Here is a 26,778-nt window from a genome sequence, read left to right as displayed (position 1 = left end):
CCTTACAAGGAACTTTATCCATGTAATACACAAGTGAAGTAAACTTTCAAACACCTCTGTAGTAACACTTGAGTGAGTGACCCCATTTGGGGAAAAGAATCGAATCAAAAACAGATTTCTGTCACCATTACAGTAGGGACAACAGTGACATTTTTAACAGGAAATACAAGTTAGCAACAACATCAGAATTTGGCTTTAATGCATCAGAATTCACAAGTCACAAACCTTCTCCTCAAGCGTGTTTTTCTTCCTTCACAGCGTGTAGCGTTAAGCTTAGAAGATGACGGGTTGCCGTGAGGATGAAGTTGCTGCTCCAAACAACACTGAACAAATTTGCTCTGGATCTCAGACCCTGCGTCTTCTTTTTAATCGTTATTTATGTTGCAGAAGGGTAACCACAAAGTTATAATGAACTGCAAACATCCAAAGGATGTGAGAGTTTTGTATGTATAATCTTTTATACACATTTTAACTTGTTGCACTACCCATGTGTGATAGTGAATAAGCGACAGCTGAGCTACTAACTCAATGTACATAACCAGCCAGGCTGAAGGTTCAGTAGCTATTGCTCTATTATAAGATTATATTTATAGACACTTTGTAAATATGTTGAATATGCTTTGTGGCTATCCATCAACATAAGTAAAACAAATCTGTACAGGCAGTTTAGAAATATTTATTAACAAAATCTGGATTATAAGATCTGTTCTGTAAATATAGTAGAGGGGTGAGAGTATTTATTTTTTGTATGTTTGGCTTGCTGTGCATAGATTATCTGTGTATATATCTATCTACGCTAGATAGATATACAGGCATATAAATATATACATATATATACAAATATATACATATTTTTAAAACTACTAGCCTATGTTTATGAAAATTAGGAATAATTGAATTTTTACACGATGTTTGAGAAGTTTGCTTTGAAATCTAAAGACATTAAGTAAGACAGAGCTGTACTGTAGGGTAGCTGACACGTGAAGCACTCCCGTACCACACAGAGCTCCCCTTTCCAGACTGGCTCGTCGGGGTTGCTCTCACATTCCTCAGTCTATCCAGAAAGGTCCATCTGCAGGGCTTTTAACTGGAGAGCTGTTCTTACAGCATTTCAGTCAGGACAATCTCCTACAGCGCCCAAGGGTTTTTTGTTTTGTACTGTTGCTTTTTACAGCTTGGTACAAATTTGATTTAGCTTTGTTTGTTTCTAAATGTAAATCTAAATGCTTTTCCCCACTGGGAATCCTGCATCTCTCAAATTAGCTTAGAAGTAGTAGAAACAAAGATTTAGCCATATATTTCCATACACCCAAAGTGAGTGCTCTCACCAGGCTCATCAGGGAAAAAAACCCACAATAACAAAAGTTAATTGCTTCCCTCCTTGCTCTTTTCCCCTACTCATACTGATTAAGACTCCAAATTTAGGAGATGCTATGGGGCAGTGTCTTAATTCACCCTATGCAGAATTCTTTGAAGCGCAGCAATTACTGCCAAGGGAACAGCCTGCTCCATGGCAAACGTCCCCTACCACGGAGCGCTGGGCAAGGAGGTTAAAGATTCACAGCCTTATCGATATCCTTGGCTGGGTCATCCTGCACCTTGCAGAAGAAAGTTTTTTCTCATCTCCTTCTGTAAGATTCCCAGGGAATTCTAGGAGAAGTGAATACCCTTAACTACTGCTGCGTCATGGCCTAGCACCTCCCTGAACTGTACCAAAACCCAGAGAAAGCTTCCTAGTGCTCTTACGTCAGTCCAGGCTTCTGTATTCAAGTGAGTAGAAGAAACCGAGCCTCAATAGGTTTGGGGTCTTTTTTCCTTTTGTTTTTCTTTCTTTTAGAATGAATTCAGAGAATCATGTGAGCTGGAAGTTGATTCTTGTCTAAGAAAAGGAAGAAAGTGTCTAAAGACCTAGTACGCATTACAGACATAACACATAGTCTCCAAATACTCCATGGCATAGACAATACATAAATAATCCAGCATCCTTCTATTCAGATTTTAGATTTTAAGGCAGTGAAAAAATGATTGAGATATCCCATTATTGTTTTAAGGTACGAAGCTCTGTTTCTATGAATCCATGCACTGTGTACATGAAGAAGAGAACAGAAAAGGCTGTATGTGGTAACACTGTAACTAACAGACGAATGTAAATATATTTGAAAGTTCTACAGTTTTGATACTTTTTTAAGAACACAGACACACAAACCAACCCGTATAAACCATGTATAAAAGGCTGCAGGTTTTTTCAAACCACTGTAAATGAACTCCATGTGCAGTGTTGATTTCAACCTTTACAGATTTGTAACTACTGAAAAGTCAAACACCAAATTTGTTTTTTAAGAAATTAATTATTTTAAATAATGGTTCAGATTGTTAGGATGATATTTAACATTGTAATAATTTCTGACCTCTGTCTTGTCATATTGAAGTTCTGTTAGAGTCAGTTCTTGCTTGGTGCCTTTTGTGTTTCAGTTTTTATGTTACAGAGAGAAGGACGGGGAGGGATCTGCTCGGTGTTACACTCGCTGTACTTACATCCTTGCGCACTCCTGAGAACCAAATGAACACGTTTATAAACAGTGCACTGTTTCTATAGAAAGATTAAATTTTTTTATCTGAGCTAATTACTTTATGGTGCTTAAAATGCTGCCCTGGGACTGGGATTTTGGTCTGAGTTTTCCTTAACTCTTAATTGTCCAAACCCAAAGTGGGACTTGGGAAGGCTATTGTATAATTCAGCTGTTCTCTGCACAGTTTCACTCTGTAGCTGCAGCTCCGCAATAGCAATCCTGAGAACAGTTCACATTCTACATGTAAATGAACAGACCATTTCGTTGTGAATTACCTTTCTCTGCCACTTTGGTTTTGGTCATCTTCAAATCACATGGAACACAGTACCGGGTTCATTACTGCCTTGAGCTGAACAATTATATTCGTGATGTAACTAAAACAAGTGAGTAAAACTTCCCGTGGTACAAGTACACCAGTCCTTACCCATTGTGAGAAGGGGCTGTCTCAGAGGTGAATGGTGCATACAAGAGAACTGGGGTGGTTTTCAATTCGACCTCTTACGTGTTAGACTGTTCAAGGGCTGGTTGCAAACTACTCAATTTCTTTGTACAGCTTTTGGTAAAGCATATCTACTGAAGCTGAAAGACTTGGTACAGCCAAATACGCACTCTTTGGCCATCCTGGAAAAAAAAAAGAGAAATGCTGCTATTCTTGGGTCACAACAGGCAGTCTTAATTTTTTTTCTTTTTTTAAAAAACCACATATGAACAATCTCTTCTATGGAAATAAAGTCAGAATGAGATCTGCTGTGCTAGACGTACAATGATAGCTGTAGTTGGAGACACAAGTGAGTCAGAACTAAATCTATAGTTCACTTGCTCTCTCTTCCCCTTCTCTTGTGAAAAATGAAATCGTAGATAAGAAACTGGAGGCATCTTCTGAAATGGATGGGCAGTTTGGGTCCTGCACAAACTTAGGTATGGCATTTCCCTCTGCAGAGAACAGCTTGAGCAGGCAGTCAAATGCTTAAAAGTCTTTTCTCCTTTTAGGTATTGCTGAATGACCCCTTTGGTCTGTTTTTGTGGGAAATCTACTGCATAACTTGAATTTTAAGTTATCAGCCAGGGGAATGAAGTAGCCATAAATACCAGTATCCATTGATACGCACCTCTTGAAAACCAAGACAACCAAACTGCATCAAATGACCGTTCTCTTTCCTACCCCAGGTAATTTGCAGGATATACTCAAAGCAGCATTAGCAGTCAGTGCCTTTCACTGGCACGTGCTGTTATAAAGCCTTTGGAAGTAACTTACTCATTTGTCCTCCCTAAAGGAACGCTGTGAAGCAGCTAACACTTTTCAGACACGAAAAGTTACTGCCAAACTAATATGGACTTACGTACTGGTAAATATTGGTGGGTTAGTTTTCTATTTAACTGAAACTAGGTTTTTCTTACTTTAAAATATTTCTCCATTTTAGTTAATTATTTTAGCAGAGTAATATGGTAGCAAATAGAAAAACTGACTCAAAAAAAAAATCAAAACCCAACCCTCTCCAGGTCTAAACAGAGAGGAAAGTGCAAATAAAAAGAAGCGAAAGAGCCTCATAAGGGCGTCCCAGACCCACCTGGGGCATTGAGGTATGAGGTATGCCTGCCGAAACAACTTTCTCCCTCCCCCCCCCCCCCTCTTTTTTGACTCTATGCTGTATTAGCAATAAATCTTTTTTTGTTTCACTTTTTACACACAGTAACTGTGCAGTATGAGCTAATCCATACTGATACTGTGCTGACTACTTGCGTTAAGATGTACAGCTACACATACTCATATAAATGCCTTTAGTGTTTATATAAGGTGTGTAACACAGGTACCTTTCTGCCTTCTGCAGGAGTACGTACGCATCACTTCCTCATGCTGAGTTTTCTCTCCATCAAACTCATCCTTCAACTTTGTGAAACAGTTTCAAATCCATCTTCCTAATTTACATCCTTGTCTTCAAGGAGGGCACTACAGCCATGGACTCTTGCAAGCTTTTTCACTGCTTCAGTGCAGGAGCTCGGTGCCGACTTCAGTTGTCTCCTAAATGCGCAGTCTCAACACTGGAATGACTCAAAGGGAAAACAACAGCAACAGAGTCAGCGACTTTACATGGGGGATACATAAAAGGGCGGGGGGAGGGGGGGGGGTGGTGTTGACTTTCTTCAGGGTAGTGACAGGGACCGAACTGGCTATTCTCAGCTACATGAAATGTGCCTGGCAAATCACTTACCAAGCTCATTGCACCTTGATCAGCAGAAAATGAGCTGAGCTCCCACTCCCTCATTTTACTTGCATGGCTATGAGCACAGGCTCCCCAGCCCAAGATGCAAATCACACAGAATAAACTGTTACACAGCTAAAGATGAATGTGTGCCTTTTGCTATCACAGCAGCAGGCAGTGTAACACAAACGATTAGCTTCACAAAAGATGACCTCACAACAGCATCCCCAGAAGCGAGGCCATCTGCCTCAGGGCACTGAATTTAGATTTTTTTTTTCATACCAACAATGGTAGCACCCACCAGAAGAAACCAACAAGCGCTGGTTAAGGCGCTGTTCATAGCTCTTACAGGAGGCTAGTAACACTAACTTGTATCTGTAACTATGCATCAACAAGCAGAATGAGCACTAACGATTTAAAAACTTAATTTTTTTTCAAATTCTTTGCAGCATTCAAATATCACTGTCTACCTCAGTGGGAGAACATTTTATTAAGGGATTAGCTGCAGCTGCCTGCTAAGTTCTCCACCCTATTAAGGAAACCATTGTAATCCTGTCAGTCACAAGGCAGCCATCGTAACAGGGAGCTAAAAGTTATGATAGTGTAACAAGCAAATCTCCCTGATATTTCGGCAGGCCCCAGCCGCGTTACATGGATGGCTTACACAGGAGTGCAGCAAAGGGAAAGCTGAACTGACCTTTTTTGGTCTTCACCTCAGTTCAGTTCTTCAGTCCTTGCCCAGAGGCTACAGTCAGGTGGAAGAGTAGAGGTTATAACTACAGCTCTTGGCCAGGTACAACTGAGGCCAAGTAGCAAAGACATTTCACATTACCCTATTCAGGATTTTATCTGCTGAGCCTGCCAAGCAAGGAATTAATTAGTTCCAACTGTAGTGTTGTTTTCATGCATATAGTCCTCCACTGGGACTTAGCTGATAGCACATGCATTCATTTAATTCAAGCCATTACACATAAAGGATAATGGAAAGCCTTATGACCAAATGTTCAAGAAAAATCCCTGAATCTACGTCTTTTGCTAATGAGGCACAGACCTAAATAAGATCTAAGCAAAGAGAACACCTTGCAATAATGCTTAGAAGATAAACAGTCCTTGGAAAGCAATGTTTAGGTCTAAGTTTTGAGGACAGGAATTTTCTTACAAAGGCTAAGTTGACTTTTAGACTTCCTGTAATAATGAAAAACTGACACAAAATTACTGGAAATTTACATTAAATTACTATTAGCAATATCTGAAGTGCATGCCACATTTAAAAGCCTGACCTCATAAACTGACTTCATACAACTTTGACACTAAAGGCATCAGCAGCAATAAAAGTCATGAAGAACTTCTTAATAATAAAAACTGTTCCAAACGCATCAGAGGCTGGAAGCCTGCGAAAGAGCAGACGAGGTTGACAGAGTCTGTTGCTGTAGAGGAAACTCTTGGTGAATGTGCATTTTTAATTTTGCATACAACCTGGATCTTCCAATCTTAAAAAAGGTCTAATGCAGCTAGAAAAGACACTGCGGAGGTCAACGAGGATAACCGAGGAAGATTTTACATTTTCCAAAGCTTCAACTCAGACAGACACAACTGAGCGGATGTACAGTACCTGTATATAAAATCATGAGTGGTGCAGAAAAAGCACTAGGGCACACATATTTTTCTAAGTATCCATTACTAGCTACTATCAGACAGGAGATGGGGTAAATGGAATTAGTCTGATCGAGTAAGAGAGTCCTGATGACCAGATGAGTACTTTCTCATATTTGCTTTTCTTTCTTTTTTAATCATTGCCTGATTTACCAGAGAACATGGAAATTTTTTTAGAAAATACAGTAACTGAAGCTTAACAGACTTACTGTCCATATGAACAAAGCAGTTCATGGACCTCGAAGGCAGCTCTGGGTCCATGCGGAGCCACACCAGACAATTACACACCTTTCCTCCTTAATATTTACAGAAGAAGGAAAACTTTTGCAGTTTACCTCTCTCAGGCAACACCTGACCAAAAGCCTTTATCTCCATCCAGGCTGCTATTAAGGTTGCAGCAGCACTTCTACGCCTGTGCCTGCCTTTCTGTTCCTCTCAGTTGCCTTCTGTGGCTCTTTTGGAGCACTTTTCTCCAATAAATACCCAATATCCCTTGTTGAAAAGGCAACATTTAGTAGAGTTGCTTTAATCACATAGTATAGTTAATCATAACATGAGCTGACTGAGAAAGATACCCCAGCTGGGACATTTAACTTCCGCTCTTTAAGACAGTCCTGTGAAACTGCAAAACTCATTTAAGGAATAGTAGCAGTCTGCAAAACAGAAGCATCATCACCCAAAAAGACACACACAGAGTTGCTCAGGCTTAAACAATTTTTTTAAAAAAAAATCAATATTGTTAATTTCAAAATAGATATTTTAGGAGGTTTTGTTGTTCACAGAGGCCTTTTTATCATCAATATTAGAATCTTAACAAAGGGGAACAGCAAAATTTTAAGGGCAATGGACTTGAGAAAAAAAGAACATCTATTTACTAAAAGGAATAAAAAAAGACAGACACAGTCTGTGCAATCCCAACATTACAAAACATGGTTGAGTATACACAGCAGAGATTTTAAACAAACAACTGTGTAAAATTATTTTCATTTCCAAAACTGACAGATAAATATGAGCTTCCAAGATCTGTATCATTGTACCATAAATACAAGCATTGTAACAACAAGAGATTTTAAATAGTTCAGCTAGCTGAGTAAGTTCATTCTGAGAGGAAGTTTGTTCTCTCAACCGTCTGAGATGCCTCGACAGACTGACATTTATGAGCACTGGTCTTTTTGCAGGAAAGGTCAAATTTCAAATCCTTTTGCCTTTTGGGGTTAAGTAGATGTGAGCTCAATCCCAGTGTGGTGAGGCATGAACTCTCCAAACTACATCTCCCTTTGTTTCTTCATTTTTTTATTTTATTTTGGTGATTTAAGAACTACCCTTTCAGAACTATCAACAGGGACTCTGATCATGAATACCTACGTTGTCTCTTGCAGACTGAGACAAAAACATGGGGCTTTGGCACACAATCCCAAATGACAGTTAAGGTTGTTCCTTTGCCTTAGCTATCACTCTTTGCCCAGGAGATAACTACAAACAGTGATGTCTTACACATTACAACTGAAATGGACAACCACCAAATACAGAACATTTGGGGTTTTTCTTCAGTCATGTTACCAGTTTACAGAAGCTCCTATAACTTCAATATATAAGGCACCAAAATAATTAAATTAGAGAAGATATGATATTCAAAGTATGATCACTGGCCTAGATTCAGACTCTACGTACTACACATATACACGGATAGGGGTATGCCCCAAGCCTGGTTTATATGCAGCCTAAGACATGGGCCCATCAGTAGACCTACATAAATTGAGAAGCTGTGACAGAAGCATCTAGCGATGATGCTGTATTTGTTTGTAGTACATTACTCAGGACTCTCAGCTACACTATTCCAGGAATTCGGTACAGTTATGGATTCCCATAGCAACAAGGTATATGGGACTAATTGTTCAGGAAAAAACAGCTGAACAGGAGCTACACCTCCCCACAGCGAGCTTACCCAAGTGTTTCCTTGGTTTGCAGGAAATTGAAACAAGGCTCCTCCATGTGCATCTGAAATACAGCTTGAATTTAGCCAAAACATACCCCTGCGCACAGCGGCAGGTGTTTGACCATACCCATGCTGTTTCAGACCCTGCAGACAAGCCTGGTCAAATCAAGGAAACCCACTAAACTGCCCCTCAGATTCCCCCGTCCTCACTGATTTTGGAAGAAATGAACACAGGTAAATCTATGTCTCTGCAACTGGATAAGACAGGAGATTTTCCTTCATAAGCACTTATATTTTAGAATAAAAATGTTTATTTATTAATGCTTAAGTGAAACAATGCATTGTTTGAAGTACCATACCAGGACAGTCCCAGGTACTTACACCAAAAAAGTGTTAGTAGGCTGTAACAAGTGTACGTGTCATCAGAGTTATGACCTATCTTAATATTAACCATTATTTTTCCAAGCACCAAGCATTGCATAGTATGCAAACACAGCCTATACACACACTAATAAGCACTCAAGGTTTGTTAGGGAATGGCCAAAACTTACCAAAGCAACCCCATAAGAACACATTCTCTTAAACTCCTCACTGCAGCCTCAAACAAACAAATCCAGCCTGAATGGACTTCGGCATTAAATGCTCAGTAAGTTACCATTCAAAACAACAAGCTGACAATTTCTGGTTTCCCACTGTGCCTTCAAATCAGAAAGCAAATGGTTTCATCTGGGATCCACTGCATGGGTGGGAAGACTATCTTGTACTAACTTAAGGGGAAAGAAAGCATCAACTGGGAAGAAAGATGAGGTGATGAAACCAAGACTGCAGTGGCTGGCATATGGAAAAGCAAAAATACATATCCAAAATAATCATGCACAAAATAACATAAGCTGTAATTTCATCAAAGATTTTACTAAGTCTTGTGCACAGGAACTGTGCTTACAAAATCACTATCATTCCGTTCGCTTTCCCTGCATGGTGACTATGCAGACTGGTTCTGCATTCATTGTGCTTTAAATTGTGACCACACAGCAAACTTCTACATGTATACGAACAACTACATGCAAATCTCTAGTACCCGACCTGATAATACACCATCACCTCAGAGCTGGCATCTGTTAAGAGTTTTCACCTTACAGAGCAGATGCATGTTTGGCAAATCCACCACCTGGAACTGAACAGGGCAGGGATGGGCCAGAGGAGCGAAGTGGAGCTTTCTGAAGGGAGCACAGACAGCAAAGCGTCAAACACCCCCTCACATCATAACCAAAACAAAAGGGGGGCCTGTGCACTGTTTGTGTACCTGCACAGGCAGGCTACAAAAGGCTCAGTTTAATCCTAAATCCTGGAGCAGCGCCTTCTAATCTGCAGATATACAGAAGCCTTTTAATATCAGTGAGTTGATTTGAGGCAAAATCTTAATGAAGACCACATAATTTGTACCATCAATAGCTATTAGTACTATGAAGGCTACAGAATACACTGAGCTTTGATTTAATATCTCCCTTTTAGAGCACACTCTACCTTCATAACAAGAACAAGGCCAAAGAGGAATAACCTCTAGCTGCTCCTGCAGATCAGGAGCCTACAGCCATATACTATTTTGATTAACATTTTCTCCTTTGAGAAAAATCAACGCACAGTGCTATCACAGTACTTATGTCATCAGATCCCATGAATATCCAATAAGATGCCAGATTTATTCATAAAGTACTAGCTACCACCTTTCTGAGAGAAACTTAGCAACGTGGTTTCCCTAGATCTACTGAAGAAGCTACTGAGAAGCTCTGACCCCAATAAGCTATCCTTTCCGAATCAAGCTATGTCAGTTTTGTCTACTTACCCCCACCTCTGCAGCAGCAGGCCTCAAGTATCTCCTCTACCAAAATTTTTAGAAAGAAAGGAAATAAAAACTGTCTAAATGATAATCAAAGTATAAATAAAGTTTGCTTCCAGAGAGGATGAGAGGAACTGGTAAGGAAAAAGCATGAAATGTGAGTGATCTGAGAACAATGGCAATTAGAAAGCAGCAAAGGGCACCTGGGCGGGCTGGAACTCTGGGAGGGGAATGACCCCAGCTGACACTTATTCAGAAGATTTGATAACCCTCTAACAAGGAATTTTAGCCTCCAAGTGCATACACACAGGTGATGCTGACGGAAGAAATGCAAGGAACAAGAAAAAAATACACAGGATAACTTTTTATGTGTGAATGCACGTCAGCCTTTGGCACCCAATCATTAGTACTAGTACTTAGTATAAAGCAAAAATATTTGGCAGTTTGAAAATTGTGCTCACATGTAATTACTGTGCTGGCATTCACTGTATTCAACAAGACCATGCAAAGAACTGCATGGTAATTTCTGATAAAAAGACAGGCAGCTCCTCAAGCCACTACTTTACGCTACTATGACAACACAGGAAGAACAAAGATGATTGCTTTATTTTCTACCACTACCCTAAAATTAAGCCTTTCCCTACTGACACTCATTTGGCTAACACCTCTGATGTGATGAGCATATTGAAGTAAGTCTTTTTTAGTTCCTCTTTAATCACCTCAAAGACTGCTGGAATAAAACTGAAGTCAGACAAATGGTCAATGATGAGCTGGCTGTAAAGAAAATGCTATTTCCTTTGTAGAAGAGTCACATTATACATTTCACATCAGACCTCAGTATTTTTAAACATTTTAATTTGATTTTCTTTCTTACTCCATGCAAAAAACACTGCCTTAGTCAAAGACCAATTGCTTTGTATTTAGCCTTCTTTACTCCACACTCATTCTTTTTCTAAACTGTAAATCATAAGTCTTCACCTCACTAACCTGACAGTTTTTGAGGTACTCGGCAATAAATGCACACGGTTCTTTATTATATGCAAAACCCTTACCCTCTGTAGCCACATAAAAATCTGTTATTAATAAGCTGCAATGTAAACCTAAGCGTTTCAGGCTTCCGACTAATGTAGAAAATAACGTTCAACATACGATTTTTTGAGCTCTATTAAGGACAATGTCCTGTTAGTACTTACAGGTAGCTTCTGATTGAATCCTTTCACTCTAATGACCAAACCATGCTTTCCAGCCACCAGTTTGTACTCCAGTTTAGCAGTATGCGCTCCATATGCTAGTTCTGACAGATTCCAAGAGAGGATGCTTACAGAAGTGTCTAGAAGCACCACACTACATGAATGAAAAAGGACGTTAGTGTGGGAATCAACGTAGAAAAGAAACAAACATTCAAGTCAATAGTTCTAAGAACACAAAGTTGTTCAGGGGATGACCTTGAAACACCTAGTTAGGTATTACTTTTTTAATTCAGAGGATACACAAGGATGTCTTCTAGTTTTTCTGGCACAAGACACTTAGAAATTTTGTATGCCAGAGGAAAATAAAAGGTATCAGCATATGATTACCTGCAGCATTCTCGAGAGTGCACAAGAATAACACCTGCCTTAAATAAAGAATTAATTTTCAAGGACTACGTTAACTCTCAGTAAAATGTGTTTGCTATATATTAACAATGCTAAAAAAAATGTGTTAGAGGTAGCTGCAGAGAACACATTTGAAAGATTCGTAACTTAATCTGAAATAGAAGTGGCCACGATAAAGTCAAAATAGGTATAAATGCATTTTATCACTTTAAGGAATCTTTCATGATGGCTAAACATTGTGAAATGCCCCAGAGTATTAAAATCAAGCATTTCTATTAAAAATTCAAAACCTCTACTGTTAAGGCCTGGTGAAATGCAGGCTTCTGAAGATATTTCAAACAAATGATTCTCCCTTTCATGAAGCTCTTTAGTGATCTTACAACAGAATTGCTATTGAATTTCTTACAACAGACAGTCTGGATCAGAGGTTAGTGGGCAGGCTACATGGGAGGATGTAATATATTCATAGAGTTACAAGCAGAAGACTATCAATATAACGCAACACTTTACTGCTGCTCTGTATAAGTTTCTTCCACGGCTACACACTGGAGATCTCTGTTCATTGACTGTGCTGCCCACGGTCGATGGCCCATTCCAGCAGAGGCTTTGATCACTTTCTGTTCTAGCAGATTATTCTGGTTACCGTAAGGGTTATAAGTTACTTTCATATTGAGCCAGCTGCACTAACACCTAGTATGCATTTTCTTTCTACTGCAAAACTATGCCATCTCCTACTTCCTCAAAAGATAACTACTGAGAAACAAAAAGAATTAAATGAAAGAAAGGAAGTCTTTATTTTAACCTGCACTGGACATTTTAATTGGTATTACTTTATCACAGAGTTCATTTTCTGTCTTGGTCTGCAAGGCAGATTACAGAGAGATATTCCTACCTCTCTGCAGACCTGTGAAGAAATCAGGTGGAAATGTACATAAACTGGAAGGGCGGGGGGGGCGGGGAGAGGAAAAGGAAAAAAGGAAAAGGAAAAGGAAAGGGGAAAAAGAAAAGGAAGATAAAAGAAAGATAAGATAAAAGAGAAAATAAAAAAGAGAAAAGAAAAGAGAAAAAACTGCAGAAACACTGTCAGCTTCAGTTCCGGTATGCAAATACTTTTCCTCTAGACTGTTCTGTTTTTTCACCAACTTGCATACTTTGAACTACATTTAAACTAAAGAGAACTTGGAATTGTAGTCACTTTGTAGTCACTTTGCATTAAGAACAGAAAAAGCCACCCTTCTGGTGAAAACAGATTTAATGTTTATTCAGTTTGTAAATTGCTCAAGACTGGCATCGTGTCTTTATCTGTCTCCATTACCTGTATAGATGCCAGTATTACCCCTCTATGTCAAAAGCAATAAAAAAGCCTCTAAAACAGTAACAAAAGGTCCTCTTACAGTATATAAATGCTACATCCAAAAGCTTCTCCATAAGAACTAAAGTGTCATCCTACAGAGTATCATTATACAAATAATGGTAATATAGTTTTATTTTGTATTGTGCCTCTGTGATTCCAGATAGTATTTTATGAGTATACAGAGAAAATATGAAGGCTGGAGGAGAAGGAAGGGTTGCAAGGTTTTGGGTTGGAGTTTCTGACTCTCTTGGTTTTGTTTTGGTTTTAACTACTACCAGCCTTGCAAGCCCCAAACTGGTTCCTTCCTCCCAGATGCTTTCTTAGAATCATAGAATCATTTAGGTTGGAAAGGACCTTTAACATCATCAAGTCCAACCGTTAACCTAACACTGCTAAGTCCACCATGAGACCATGTCCCTCAGCACCACATCTGCAGGTCTTTTAAATCCCTCCAGGAATGGTGACTCCACCACCTCCCTGTGCAGCCAGTTCCAGTGCTTGATAACCCTTTCAGTGAAGAAATTTTTCCTGATATCGAATCTAAGCCTCCCCTGGCACAACTTGAGGCCATTTCCTCTCGTCCTGTCACTTGTTACCTGTAGAAGACACTAGCACCCGCCTCGCTACAACCTCCTTTCAGGTAGTTGTAGAGAGCAATAAGGTCTCCCCTCAGCCTCCTTTTGTCCAGACTAAACAACCCCAGTTCCCTCAGCTGCTCCCCATAAGAGTTGTGCTCTAAATCCTTCACCCGCTTTATTGCCCTTCTTTGGACTCACTCCAGCACCTCAATGTCTGTCATGTAGTGAGGGAGCTATGGTTGTGGAGACGCCCCCCAGGCTCGTTGCGATGACAGGACCTGCCAACATTGTGTTCTTGTTTTAATTCCAAGTGCAGTGGGCTGGGACAATCTGGCACTTTCCGATCTTGCCTGATGGTGCAGTGAGTTAAGGCAATCTGGTACCTTCTTGTCCTGGCTACAAGTACAGTGAGTGAGGATGATTAGGCACTCCCTAACCATACCTAAAACTCAGGTTGCCCAGGAAATGTACCCAAAATTCCTCCTGCCTGGATTATAGCCCACTCTGAAAGGCGCCAAGATTACCTCAGAAGAACTATGAACATAATGAAAAAGAACTGACCAACGTCAATCTCCTTGTGATCCTATAAAAAGCGATGGTTAAATGAGGCCCTTTGAGCTCTCCGGGATCACAGCAGGCTGTGACCCAGCATCACCCTCTGAGTTGGGACACTTCTCAGGATAGATTTCACGTGGATTTTTCCTAAGAGTAGGTTTTACGTAGCTTTCAAAGATCATCTGCTGATAGAAGCTGACAGGGAAAAGGGTTTAAAGATCATCTGCTGACAAATGCTGACGGCGAATAGTGAGTAATTCACTACTATTGGATGTCACGAGGTTTCAAAGATCACTTGGTACCAAAAATTTATACTATAATCTGCAAAGAAAGAAACATCTTAATCATAGGTTTAACCTCTATATCTGTGCGTATGTGTGTGTGTTTGTGTGTATGCAATTTGCTCTACAAAACTTTGTTGAATCTTTAAGTCGCTTCATTGATTATAACAAATCTAATTAAATCACTCTGATTATTGACTGATTAAATATTGCTAGAAAATCATATAATCTAATCTTGTGATTTATCGTAATTGTGTTAATAAATCTCAAATTGCTGCTACCTCAAAGTTGTATAGGACCCATAACAGCATGCTGAACCAATACCACTGAAAGCCCTGCACCTAATTCCCTTAGATATAAACCACTGACCAAGTCTGGGACTAAGTCTGGATCCAGCCGCACCTGGACTCCTCTCTGAGAAGTTTACAAAGCAGGGGGGTACATTCTGAATGTCGTGACTCAATGGGAGGGCCTCCCTCACCCTTTCCATCCCCAATCTCTGTGTAAATACTTTTTAAATCAATTCTGTCTCGATTTTCCTTTGTGTTTTTTTTAGAAATTCACATTAAAATCGCTTTTGCTAATACCTTTGAGAGTGATTTTTTTAAGAGGTCTAAAACACTCCTCCGCGACAGGAGCCCAAAACTGCACACAGTATTCGAGGTGTGGCCTCATCAGTGCCGAGTACAGGGGGACGATCACTTCCCTAGTCCTGCTGGCCACGCTATTGCTGATACAGGCCAGGATGCTGTTGGCCTTTTTGGCCACCTGGGCACACTGCTGGCTCATATTCAGCTGGCTGTCGACCAATGCCCCCAGGTCCTTTTCCGCCAGGCAGCTTTCCAGCCACTTCTCCTCAAGCCTCTAACATTGCATGGGGTTGTGAGAGGCACTCCTGAGATGCCCTCATATTTTCTTAGACAGATCTCTGCTAGAAGTCAGGGGGGGTTTATTTAAAAAAAAAAAAAAGAGGAAATAAGATTGAGTTCTTAGAAAGGCTTTCAGTTCTTGGAGCAGCTTCATGTTGAGAAGCTAGAGGTCAATGAAACAATAAAAATGCCAATACTCACTCACTGTCTTCTACTGACACTTCATTTTGAGACAGATAATGCAATTCACTCCCCTAAGGAACGATACTAGAGTGGGAATCTCTTTGAGCTCTTGTATAGTGAACAAAACATGAAAAAAATCAACGTGAATCTAAATGGCATATCAGGCTAGCACAGCCAAGACATTCCAGTTTCTCTAACCCAAATAAAACAAGGATATAATCATATGCAGGCACCTCTGATATACTAGACTGCATAACAAAGTACCCAGTGAGAGCTGGGTTGACTTGGGACAGGTGAACTTAAGGAAAAAAAAAAGATAAAAAAATGCAAGAAAAAAAAAAAAAGCATTTCATCTTCAGCAGAAATAATGCAGTTTTAATGGACCATGGAATATCAGGTACCCACTAAGAAGATGACCTTTTCTCCAGTACTGAAATAACAAAGCCATAGAACACAAACGGTGATAAACCAACTTCAACTTTACAAAATCAATTTATGTGAGAATAAAAGAACAAAAGACTTGACCTTTTCCTTAGTATTAAATAAACCAAATCCATTCTACTGAAGTCTTCTTTTTGAAGATAAGTTATTGCCTGACCTTTCTTATTCCACTGCAGGATGCAAAGTGATCGGGCAAGCATTTAAGCTCTTTTGTTCTTCCAAAATCAGAGTTTTGTGCCACCATAGAGGGGAAAACATGCACACCTTGCCTAACCTCAACACAGGAGCTTCTGTAGGTACCATCAGAGATCTGTAACATCTCCCTCAAAGTTGGGTCAAAGACCACCCAGGCTCGCAAGCCACAAAGGCTGGTGCTGAAATAGGAGTGGATATTTGGGCTAGGGGCCCAGAAGCCAAAAGCAATGAAAAGGTGGGGTATGAGCGGCCATCCAAACCAGCCCTGTGTCTCCTCAGGATCCTACAACACACAAGTATCAGTTCATGGTTTGTACAGTGAAGATCATTAAAAGAGAGATATGTTTATGGGATGATATATCTATTATGTCAACACTGAGATACTATACCTAATACTGATACCATTTTGTATGCTATTCTCAAAGAATGAGAAGCACAAAATATATTTCCTGAAATTATCCTTTTCTGTGGTATTACCATGAGATGAGGTCTTGATCATTTATTGGATTCTCTACACAAACTGTTTTATAAATAGCATGAAATAAAAATAAAATGTAAATTAATGATAATTACATAATTAATATAATGATAGTCTAAACATCATTTTACCTGTAATTTTACTCTTGTGGGGGCAGTGCCCAAGTAATGTTCAACAGATGAATGTTGCTTACTGGGATAACTGCAAAATAGGTTTATTCACTGAAAACAGAAATGTGTTATTATTTCCAATCCTTTTAATCCCCATAGCCATCTGTGAGCAAGGTATTTTATTTGACGTAGAAAAAAAACATATGCATATGCACTTACGTATGTGGAAATATATAAAAATATATACATTAATTCATTAAGCTGCCATCCACCACTCTGTTAAACCATTGTCAATAAGGTACTGCTTATGCACCATACCCATGGTTTAACGGGATAGACTTACAGTCACGGTAATCCCGACTGACTGGAAAACAAGAATAATCTTCTGAGAGAGTCTCAAATCACTTTATTATGAGATCTGCACACAAAGAAATAACTCCCTCACTTCTGGAAGGGGATTAGTTTATCCCTATCCAGTCAGTATCATCATTTTCATCTCGGTTTGGGTTTCCATCCTCCTGTTTTCTTTTTTATCACTGAAAAACTGCCAGTGACATGAAACAGAACCAATCTGATGGCTCCTAGGGGCAGGAGAGCAGTTACGCACAACAAAACAGACTCTTGGAAAAGATGACCAAGAACTCTTTGAGATCAGGGGAAGTGGACAGAAGAACAGCAGGACTGAGAATTGTATCACCTAGCTATAAAATAATAGTGCTCAAAACCCAGCATATGATATTATATACCCCCATGCAGTACAGAAGGGACAGTATTTTGCCAAAAAAAGCACAGAGAAGGTGAAGAGAAGAAATACTGGTATATTTACAGATGAAGGATAAAGAGAATTAGTGAGCAAAGATGCACAACAGGCCCTATGACACTGCTAATTTCAGGGCCCGCCTATCTATTGCTTCTAATAGCTATGAGGCCCCTGAACAAGACGTTTACTGATAATGCAGTCTTCTTCTGGATAAAGAGGAAAAAGGTTGCCATGGCAACCCTGAATGAATTCAGCACATCACCTGCACATAAAGTCTATCTGCAAGGGCTGTCTTGAAACTTGGGGGTTTGCCTGCTTCTTGTTAGAGATCCCTGAAAATTATACAAAGGTTTTACAAATAAGGATTGCACAAGAAATGGATGGTACCTTTGCACCCACCAGATCAAAGACTGCTCAAAGGTACAATTATCCACGTGAAAGGAAAGCAATATATTTTTCTTGGCATAAGTTCTCAAATGGCTGTAGAGATTGGAAAATCTGATGCATGCAGGGGACAAGTAAGGCCTGGCAGTTTTCCATGAGAAGAAAGGACATGCCAGAGGTCTCCACCTTTTTGCTAATGAAGCCTTATGTTTGTATCTCCTGATCTACTAGACTAGTTTCCTTCTTTATAGAATAAGGGAAAAGCAAAGAACCAAATATTGGAATTAAAGATGCTGGAAGAACATGAGCTGTTTGGAGGAGATAACAAACATGAGAAAAAATGAAATGCAAAAACAATTAAAAAGTATGCAGAAACACAGTTAAAAATCTTAGAAAGAAATAAAATTCAACTGAGCTTCTTGTCAAAGCGTAACAGAGAACATGGTCCACTCAGAGCACCATAAGCATGTCTCTAAAGGCACAATTTAAGTTTCTATTATATATGCACTGCCCCAGGTTTCTCACCTCTGTAAAGTCCGTGAAATTCTGGTGTGACAAAAGGCTCTGTCAAATGATCAAAACTTGGATTGGGTAAACCACTTCAAATAAAAGAAAAAACAATGAGCACAATGTTTATTGAAGACAAAGCAAGGCCACATGGAAGCGAGCAAAAACTGGTTAGTAGCCCAGGTCTGAAGTACCACCTTGAGCAGCTTGACACAACTAAGATGCCCTTTCAAGTGACATGGACCAGAACCTGGACATCCCAATTAAAGAGGTAAAATGCTCAACACTCCTTTGATTATTTCCACAGACATACAGCCCTTTTGTAGATGAAACCCACCCCTGTAGGAAGGTCATGGTCTACAGGTTAAATAAATACCTTTGCTCCCTGCCACTTGGGGAACCTTCGAACAGCTTGGCAGATTTGTTTAAACAAAATCAGCTTCCACAGAAATACATGAATAGAATACAGCACTTGGCTAATTTCTAAATTAAGAGCTTGAAACATGCAGTGACGTAAGATATGTCTTCCTTAGGTAACACCAGCATTTTAGGGGAACTACTTAGAGGACAATTCACAAAGGCTAGCTTAACTTCAGTTCAGATGTGCCAGATTCTTTCTGAATCTTAGAAGGAACCACTGGAGACAAGCTTCCCCACGTTAGCCCTCGTAAATATCTCTGTAAAATTTTGAAGTGAGAATTAACACACATCTCTTTTTAAATAAAAGCAAATAATATTTTGTGTAAGTTGAAGCTACAGTTCTACCATGAGAAACTCCAATTTAAATAAGTAATATTTATTTTTATTTAATTATTTGTGGAAATAAACTATAATGAGGTGGATTCATCTGTACCACACCCCTGTTACTCTTTCAGCCAGCCGTTCTAGTACAGAACTTCTAGCATTGCCAAACCAAACACATTCATATGGGGGCTGACTTTTCAAATGAGAAAGTAAATTATGTGATAAACTCGCATTTGCCACAAAAACAACCTACAGAAAAAGCAGAGAATCAAGATCAATCAAAATCCAAAAGCTTCATTAAAATTCACAAAAAGATTCACATGAGAGAGCGCTGATCTTGTCTGAGGACAAGGGGGTGAACTCAGCTACTCCTGACAGTCCCTTCCAGTCCTGTTTTCTATTAATTTCCTTTAATCTTTCTCCTTTTCGGACACTCATTTACACATCTGAGTCCCTAACAGACTTAGGATTTTTTTCTTCAAATACGGATGCCAATACACCACGTTTTTGTTTCCTGAGTCATCTTTAGCGAGTATTGTCTTGTAAGCAAGGATGTGCAATTGCAAAGAGTGTCTTTGGGTCATTAGCTGGCAACAGCGGCACGGCACAGCAGGGAAAGCCTTACCTCAGAGACTAATAAGGTCATTTTACTTGGCACCAAAACAGTCGATGTTACTTCTTACAGAGCTATACTTTTAACCAAGTAGATAAAACTTATCCATATCGCAATTCCAAGGTACAAAAAGGGACGTCTTTTCTAAACAGCATATTATGATGCATAGCTTAGTATTAACACAGAAACCCACAGTCGGTTTGTCTCCAACAGCCACCACAGACTGCCGACTCAGCTGTATTTTGATACTAATTATCTTTCACACAATGCAGAGGCATACAAATTAACATTCCTCAAAACTAGAATATAATTATCTTCCCAGCAACTAAAGTAACACAGGTATAAGAGAGATCTATATATAAAGCCAAGATCCACACCATGGAACACACTAAATGCTATCACATACATTTTAAAGAAACTTTTTATGACTTTATTAACTTCCAAAGATTATATTGTCTTAATTTAGTCAGTGAAAATAGTTTCCTTGTTAAGAGAATCAATAAGAATTAAAGCCTCTGTAGATACAAGGAAAAGCGATTGCATAAAATTCTGCATGTTTAGAACATAGTTTCACAACTTACAGACATGAAAAATATCAGAAAAGAACCTGACTTATTTGGAATCTGTCAAAAAAAAAAATCTGTCAGCAATTCTCCAAAGTGTTCAACGTTTCTAGTGAAGAGAAAAAAGTAGCAGAAACACAACTACTTCAACAGCATGAGCAGGTTTTCAGGAAAACACAATTCATAAATCTTGCAACCATAAAAATAAGTTAAATTAGGGATACAAAGTAGGTTGATTTATTAGAGCTTTCTGCCAGCTTTTACTGACATGAGGGGAAAAAAAAAATCAAATAGAAATATTCAGAGCATGTTTATCTGATTTCTCCCATTTCGCCAAGTCACAGAATCAATCAGGTTGGAAGAACCCTCTGGGATCATCGAGTCCAACCATTGCCCTGACACCACCCTGTCAACTAGACCATGGCACTAAGTGCCATGTCCAGTCTTTTCTTAAACCCCTCCAGAGATGGTGACTCCACCACCTCCCTGGGTAGCCCATTCCAATGTCTAATAACCCTTTCTGAAAAGAAATTCTTCCTAATGTCCATAGATACCTGCTTCCCATAGGTCAGAAGTGAAAATCATGTAAATTTTCCTCTTCTTAAAACAACAACAAAAAAAAACAAAAACCTTATAAACCAGTATCAGTATCAAGATTTGATATGCACATTGTTATATTACAGTCCTTCTATTATATCTAAAATAATAATGCTAAAAATGTGTATTTATATTTCTTCAGAGACAGAACAATTACTGTTTGTATATGCTTTTAAGCAGAATGAAAAGAACTACAATCCACACATTTCTGTCTTTCACAAATACAACCTTAAGCCAATGCATTCAAGCGTAGCCTGCCTTTTGATTATAAATGTGTCAAGATAACCTAAACAGCACTCTGGTAGCAATACACTATTGTAATGCCATCAAATATGACATTTATTTTAAGAAGACAAAAAAACTAATACACACTAATACACTAATAATTAGTATACAGAACTCAAATGCAGTTGACACCTCCCAGATGAATCTAAATGCAGGTTCTCAGGATAACTCATATTTCAGTTTGATCTTCCTTACAACACAGTAATTTAAACAACAATGCATTACGACTGATATTCCTGAAAAAGGTTTATAAAACAATTTAGACAATTACAGTCATTCTCAAAAAAACCCCTCTGAACTTGAAGTCAAACCAGACAGTACTTAAAGAACATACAAAGTTTATACTTGGCATTACCTTTAGATCGGACAACCAAGTCCATATAATGAGCAGGGTAAAATCCTTCAACCTGGTATAAATATGAATGTTACTTTTTTAAATTTCTTCGCACTACCTGTAAATGTTAAGAAAGAAATTGGTTAGCTATCTCTGTATCACTAGGACTCCTCTACTCAAGGGCCAACATTTAGATATTTTGTAGAATGGAAATGGTGTCACCAAGAATGCAGAATGCAACTGTGAATATTCAAGACCGATACAAAAAACAATGAACACTTTTTCACTTTTATATAGCTACTACCATGAGTCTCCCTAAATCCACGAAACTATGGCCAAGAAATCAGTAATTTTTAACCACCTATTTTAATTATAAACAGCCCTTTATTCCAAAAGAACACACTTTTCTTGAATGAATACACTTTGGATACTATCTATAGCCAGGTAAATTGTGAGAGGGCTGGAGAAAAACTCAAAAATTTTACCAGAAAGGTGCCATAAGTGACAGAACGATAGAGAGGTAGGTTTATTGTGATGGGAAAGATATGGGGACCTTTGATTCAACAGCCCAAGCTACTAAGCCCAGCAGGACAGGCATGACTTTGTCCCAGTCATTTAGACAGAACTCACCCCAGAAAAACTTTCTCATCAGGTGCCCAGGTCTGGCAAGGCTTCCTAGTGGTAGCTCCCATCTGTTTGCATCAGACAGCTTTACTAGCTGGTACTCTTAGTTTTAAATAATTAGAACTGTATTAAGGGATCGGTTTCAAGACAATATTCCTAGAAAAGGACAATACTATTTAAATAAATATTCACACTGTCCATGGAGTGGCATTGAAAGTCCTTCTTACTGGATAAACGGAACACCAATGAACTGCATTAATTTCCTCCTGTCAGTGCAAAAAGTGGACAGGCAGTAACAGAATAAGGTGATATAACCACACTAAATCTTTTTTACATGGAAAAACGTGGGAAGAAGAAATGGAATAAAAAGACATTTAAGTGTTTGATCCTTAAATGCCAACATTTCCTGCAAAACACTGAACCTCTTCTTATGCATACACTTAGGACAAATACGCAGAACAGGCTAAATACTAACTTTTTTTTATTCACAGAAGTTGAGGTCTTTCTTACTATAACTGCTTTAGTGGGAATATGGCACCCAAAGAGACTGAATGTTAGGAAGCTGTAAACTAGAGGAGTCCATGAGGCTTGCAGAAAGTCATTTAATTGGATTAGTGTAACATCAGTCTTTGTTAAACAGGACTGAGTGTAGTATGCGAATATACTTTACATGCGCCATTCCCTGAAGCATAAGAAGCTATACTGAAGTAAACTAGACATAAATTCAGGCAAAGTGCATATATGTAGTTCTTTATTTTGTGTGTGCCCAGCGAATAGTGCCTTTAGGTCCAAGCAAATACTAATTTAAGCTAAATGAGACAAAGATGCAATTTCTTTGCTCCATTATTTTAATCCAATTAAGTTCTAAAATATATCCAAAGTAGCTATTTCACCCTACTTTATGAGTGCCTAAACATTCATAGTTTTCCAGAAAATTAGTGTATTGCCTCACACTGTAATAATTCGTGTTAAAAGAAATCAACTACCAATCCCAACATTTTTTGCTTTTGACTGTACTAGTGAAAGCTTAGAGCTCCCACATAGCCAGAAGAGGAAGCTAGGTCAGAAAACATACAAGGCTCCTGAAAAACAATCTACAGCCAAATCTGACCTGTCAATGGGGGGTTTATTCAGTTTACGTAGAATGATGTCCAGATGTGGACACCTAGGGCTTTCCTCCATGCAGAATTAACGGAGATCAAAAAGTTTATTTGATTATTTAAACAATGCCATACCAAAGACTATGTTATTTCCATGGACAGATTAGATCTGGAAGCAGTTCAGCTATTTCCGCTCAGTTCATTACAGACAATATTGCCAGACTTAACCTTGCTGTAACTCTAAAGTAAGCAGAGGGAGCTTCATTAGCCCTGCACTAACTGCCTATACCTGGGACGTGACACAGCACCACCTAAATGAAATCAATTTCATCAGTGTAAAATCTATTTTCAATACTACCACAGTACAAAATGTCCTCCCCCATTCAGCATCCTCAATAAAAATTGCCCCTTCTAGTGATCAACACAAGAGATACTTTATTTCTAATTTTTTCTTTCAGAATGGAATATTTTACAAAAGGGCACATCTCTGGCTATTTCCTTTCGCTCAGCAGTTCTCCAAAGAGCAAATAGGCAGATATTACCACCAGTTCATTTACTCACAAACTTCAGGCCACCAGATGAGGGTAACTCAACAAACCAGTACCAGTGAGAAGGGGGCACAGGGTGGGTTACCACCTTCGTGGGAGGGAAGCACAAAACTGCTTCAAATTCTAGCGCAGTAACACTAAATGTTAATGTCCAGACTCATAATAAAAGGCTAGCTGCACCTCGTTTTTCTTTTATTACTATGTACCAATATTGCCAGAAAGCCTGTATTAGTAATGAGTGAATAATTTTCATTTTCTGCCTAGAAAAAAAAATCACCAGTTTTAGGCCAAAGCAGGCAGCGTGTCCTTCACTGACTGAACCAAGGGGCCCTGACAGACAGATCACCCCTCGTGTGGATTGGGCCTGCTCTCTTTCAGCGATGGCGCCCAAGCCACCGCCACCACAGCTGCGGGGCGGGGAAAGGGGAGGTGAGAATCCAGCACCAGCCTCACTTTTTTCTGTCAAACATCGCAAATATCACCACAAGCGAACAGCTCTGTGCCAGCTGCCGGGCTCCAGGCACCCTACGGGCAGCCACCCGCCGAAGGCCCGAGCCTTTGCCCCGGGGAAGGCGGTCGGCGGGACGCGTGAGGCGGCGCCCCACACCTGTACCGCTCCGTGTCGCCAGCGGACTCGGCGCCGCCCGGGCCGCCCCGGCTGTTTCGACCGATGCCCGGCGCTTCTCCCGCCGCCACCACCGCGGCCGGGGGGAGCGGGACCCCAGCCCCGCCCTGCCGGGCCCGGCTGCAGCCACTGGCGCCCGCCAGGGGGCGGTGCACCGCCGCCGTCGCTGCCCCGTCTCGCTGCCGGCCAATCGGAGTGAGGAGCACGCTCCGCCCCGCCCGCCAGCCGTGACGCGCTTCGCTCGCGCCGCTGCGGTGCATGCCGGGACGGCGGCGGGACCATGGCGAGCGACTTCTACCTCCGTTACTACGTGGGGCACAAGGGCAAGTTCGGCCACGAGTTCCTCGAGTTCGAGTTCCGGCCCGACGGTGAGGGGCGGGGGGGAAGGGGGGGCGCGGCGGGGCCTGCTCTCTCCGCTCCCGGGAGGACGCGGGGCGGGGCCGGGGGCCGCCGCGGAGCGGGGTCCGCCTGGCGCTGCCCTGGCCGGGGTCTAACGTGCGTCGTCTCTTGGCCAGGGAAGCTGCGCTACGCCAACAACAGCAACTACAAGAACGATGTCATGATCCGAAAGGAGGTGAGGGGGAGGCGGCCGCCGCCGGGCCGGGCCGCGCGGGGCGGGGCGGCGGGTTCCTGGCGCTGCGGCCCCGACCCGCTGCCGGGGTGGCGGTGGGGAAGCGGGTGGTGTGTCGGAGACCAGCCAAGCAAAGCACTCGTGTGGGGGTCTGTGCAGGTAGAGTGAGGGCGGCAGCGCGCTCGGGAGCGCTCGGTGTTGTTTCTTCATGTGGGGATGTTTGTAGGCTTACGTGCATAAGAGCGTGATGGAGGAGCTGAAGAGAATCATCGACGACAGCGAAATCACGAAAGAAGATGATGCGCTGTGGCCTCCTCCTGACAGAGTTGGTCGACAGGTTGGTTTGCGGTGCCTTTTCTAATTGCTCTTTTAATTCTTATATGTTAGCTCATTAGAAGCATAACTGGACTTCACATCAGTATTGTTTCTAGCCAAGAGGGAGACAAATACTGTTTTAAAACCTGTGCAGTGCCTAAATTGCAGTGTAGTTGTGCAAGTTAATACGATTCACAGCCCGACTGCATTCAGTACCTTTGTAACAAAAATGGAATAGCCATCAAATCAGTGCTTAAGTATTTCTGTAACTAATACTGTAAAGCAGTAGTTTAACTTCCTATAATCTCTTATTTTTCAGGAGCTTGAAATAGTAATCGGTGATGAGCACATCTCCTTTACCACGTCAAAAATCGGTTCGCTCATTGATGTAAATCAATCAAAGTATGTACCCTGCTTTTCTATGTTGTTTTTATGTAACAAGTCTGTATTAGAACTTGCTGGTTATTAGGTACTTGTATTTTGTACTGTTTCAAACTACAAATCCTGGGGGCACAAGTGCTCCGAGTTCCCACATAATGTACCAAACACTTTTGGACCCTGTCATTATGCGCTGTATTTTCAAGCTCACCGAGCAGCTAACCTTACTGCAGGAGCCCGTTAGGTGTGTTCAGAGTCTGAACTGAACTGTCATTGGCCTGTCCACTCCAATGCCTCTGGGAGAACCAAGATTTCTGTATTTCACCTCAACTGAAAAGACTGGGTATGGTGTTTTTTAAATCCAAAGTGACGTTACTGCTTACTTTTATGATAAAAATGCACGTTTTGTTAAGACTTAAAATGTGCGAACTTGGAGTACAGAATATTTTATCAATCAATGGAGAATGAAACAAATATGCTATGTCTAAGATGACCTCTGAAAAGCCTCCCTATAGGCTTTGCTGGTTTTTTAACAGGTTAGTTCTATAAACTGCTCTCTTAGAACACCAATCTAACCTTTTTTATTTTCCTTCCTTCTGTTGCGCACTGCAGGGATCCAGAAGGCTTGAGAGTGTTCTACTACCTGGTCCAGGACCTTAAGTGTCTAGTCTTCAGTCTTATTGGACTACACTTCAAGATTAAGCCAATTTAAATCAAACAAACTGAAGTTTGTATTGCAGTATCGGGGTGGGGCGGGGGAAGGAATGCTGTTCCAATTCCTTACTATTTTGGGCCTGAAGCTTTTATGTATGTTAGAATGTTTTTTTTATAAACTGTCAGTGACTGTCTTAATAAAATAGTGAGGTCGTATTTTTAATTTATAAGTTCTGGTGAGGAACTGACTTCCTAACACTTCTTTTATCATGGTATGTTCAGGGTATGTTACTTCACTTGTATCACACAAAGCTGTATTTCACGTCTCTATCTCTGCAGC

General features: G+C 40.4%; 2 protein-coding genes and 1 long non-coding RNA gene across 5 annotated transcripts in view; 2 read left to right on the top strand and 1 right to left on the bottom strand.

Annotated features, from left to right (window-relative positions):
- The window catches only part of LRP8 (LDL receptor related protein 8), a 192,246-nt gene extending 189,629 nt beyond the window's left edge, over nucleotides 1-2,617 (top strand). For both annotated transcript variants that reach the window (XM_068405864.1, XM_068405863.1), the window contains one exon: nucleotides 259-2,617. In XM_068405864.1, the coding sequence (XP_068261965.1) occupies nucleotides 259-297 (39 nt within the window). In that variant the 3' untranslated portion in view covers nucleotides 298-2,617. The remainder of the gene's footprint in view (nucleotides 1-258) is intronic.
- On the bottom strand, nucleotides 561-24,626 carry LOC137666160 (uncharacterized). Of its 2 annotated transcripts, none has more exons than XR_011048611.1 (7): nucleotides 24,503-24,626; nucleotides 21,645-21,741; nucleotides 18,506-18,579; nucleotides 11,391-11,541; nucleotides 4,383-4,619; nucleotides 2,995-3,191; nucleotides 561-2,549 (listed from the first exon to the last, which is right to left on the bottom strand). It is a non-coding gene; the product is annotated as an uncharacterized lncRNA (long non-coding RNA). The 2 variants fall into 2 exon arrangements; XR_011048612.1 differs by having other exon boundaries at nucleotides 4,383-4,610.
- Nucleotides 24,627-24,775: 149 nt separating this feature from the next.
- Nucleotides 24,776-26,668, top strand: MAGOH (mago homolog, exon junction complex subunit). The gene is made up of 5 exons (XM_068405865.1): nucleotides 24,776-24,888; nucleotides 25,036-25,094; nucleotides 25,318-25,428; nucleotides 25,726-25,808; nucleotides 26,397-26,668. The coding sequence occupies exons 1-5, from the start codon at nucleotides 24,801-24,803 to the stop codon at nucleotides 26,494-26,496; spliced, it is 441 nt and encodes a 146-aa protein (XP_068261966.1). The 5' UTR covers nucleotides 24,776-24,800; the 3' UTR covers nucleotides 26,497-26,668.
- Nucleotides 26,669-26,778: the final 110 nt, after the last annotated feature.

The sequence above is a fragment of the Nyctibius grandis genome, chromosome 8 (assembly GCF_013368605.1).
Source record: "Nyctibius grandis isolate bNycGra1 chromosome 8, bNycGra1.pri, whole genome shotgun sequence".
Lineage (NCBI taxonomy): Eukaryota > Metazoa > Chordata > Aves > Nyctibiiformes > Nyctibiidae > Nyctibius > Nyctibius grandis.
Note: the sequence above shows the minus strand (reverse complement) of the source record. Positions and strands in the feature narration are given on the sequence as shown.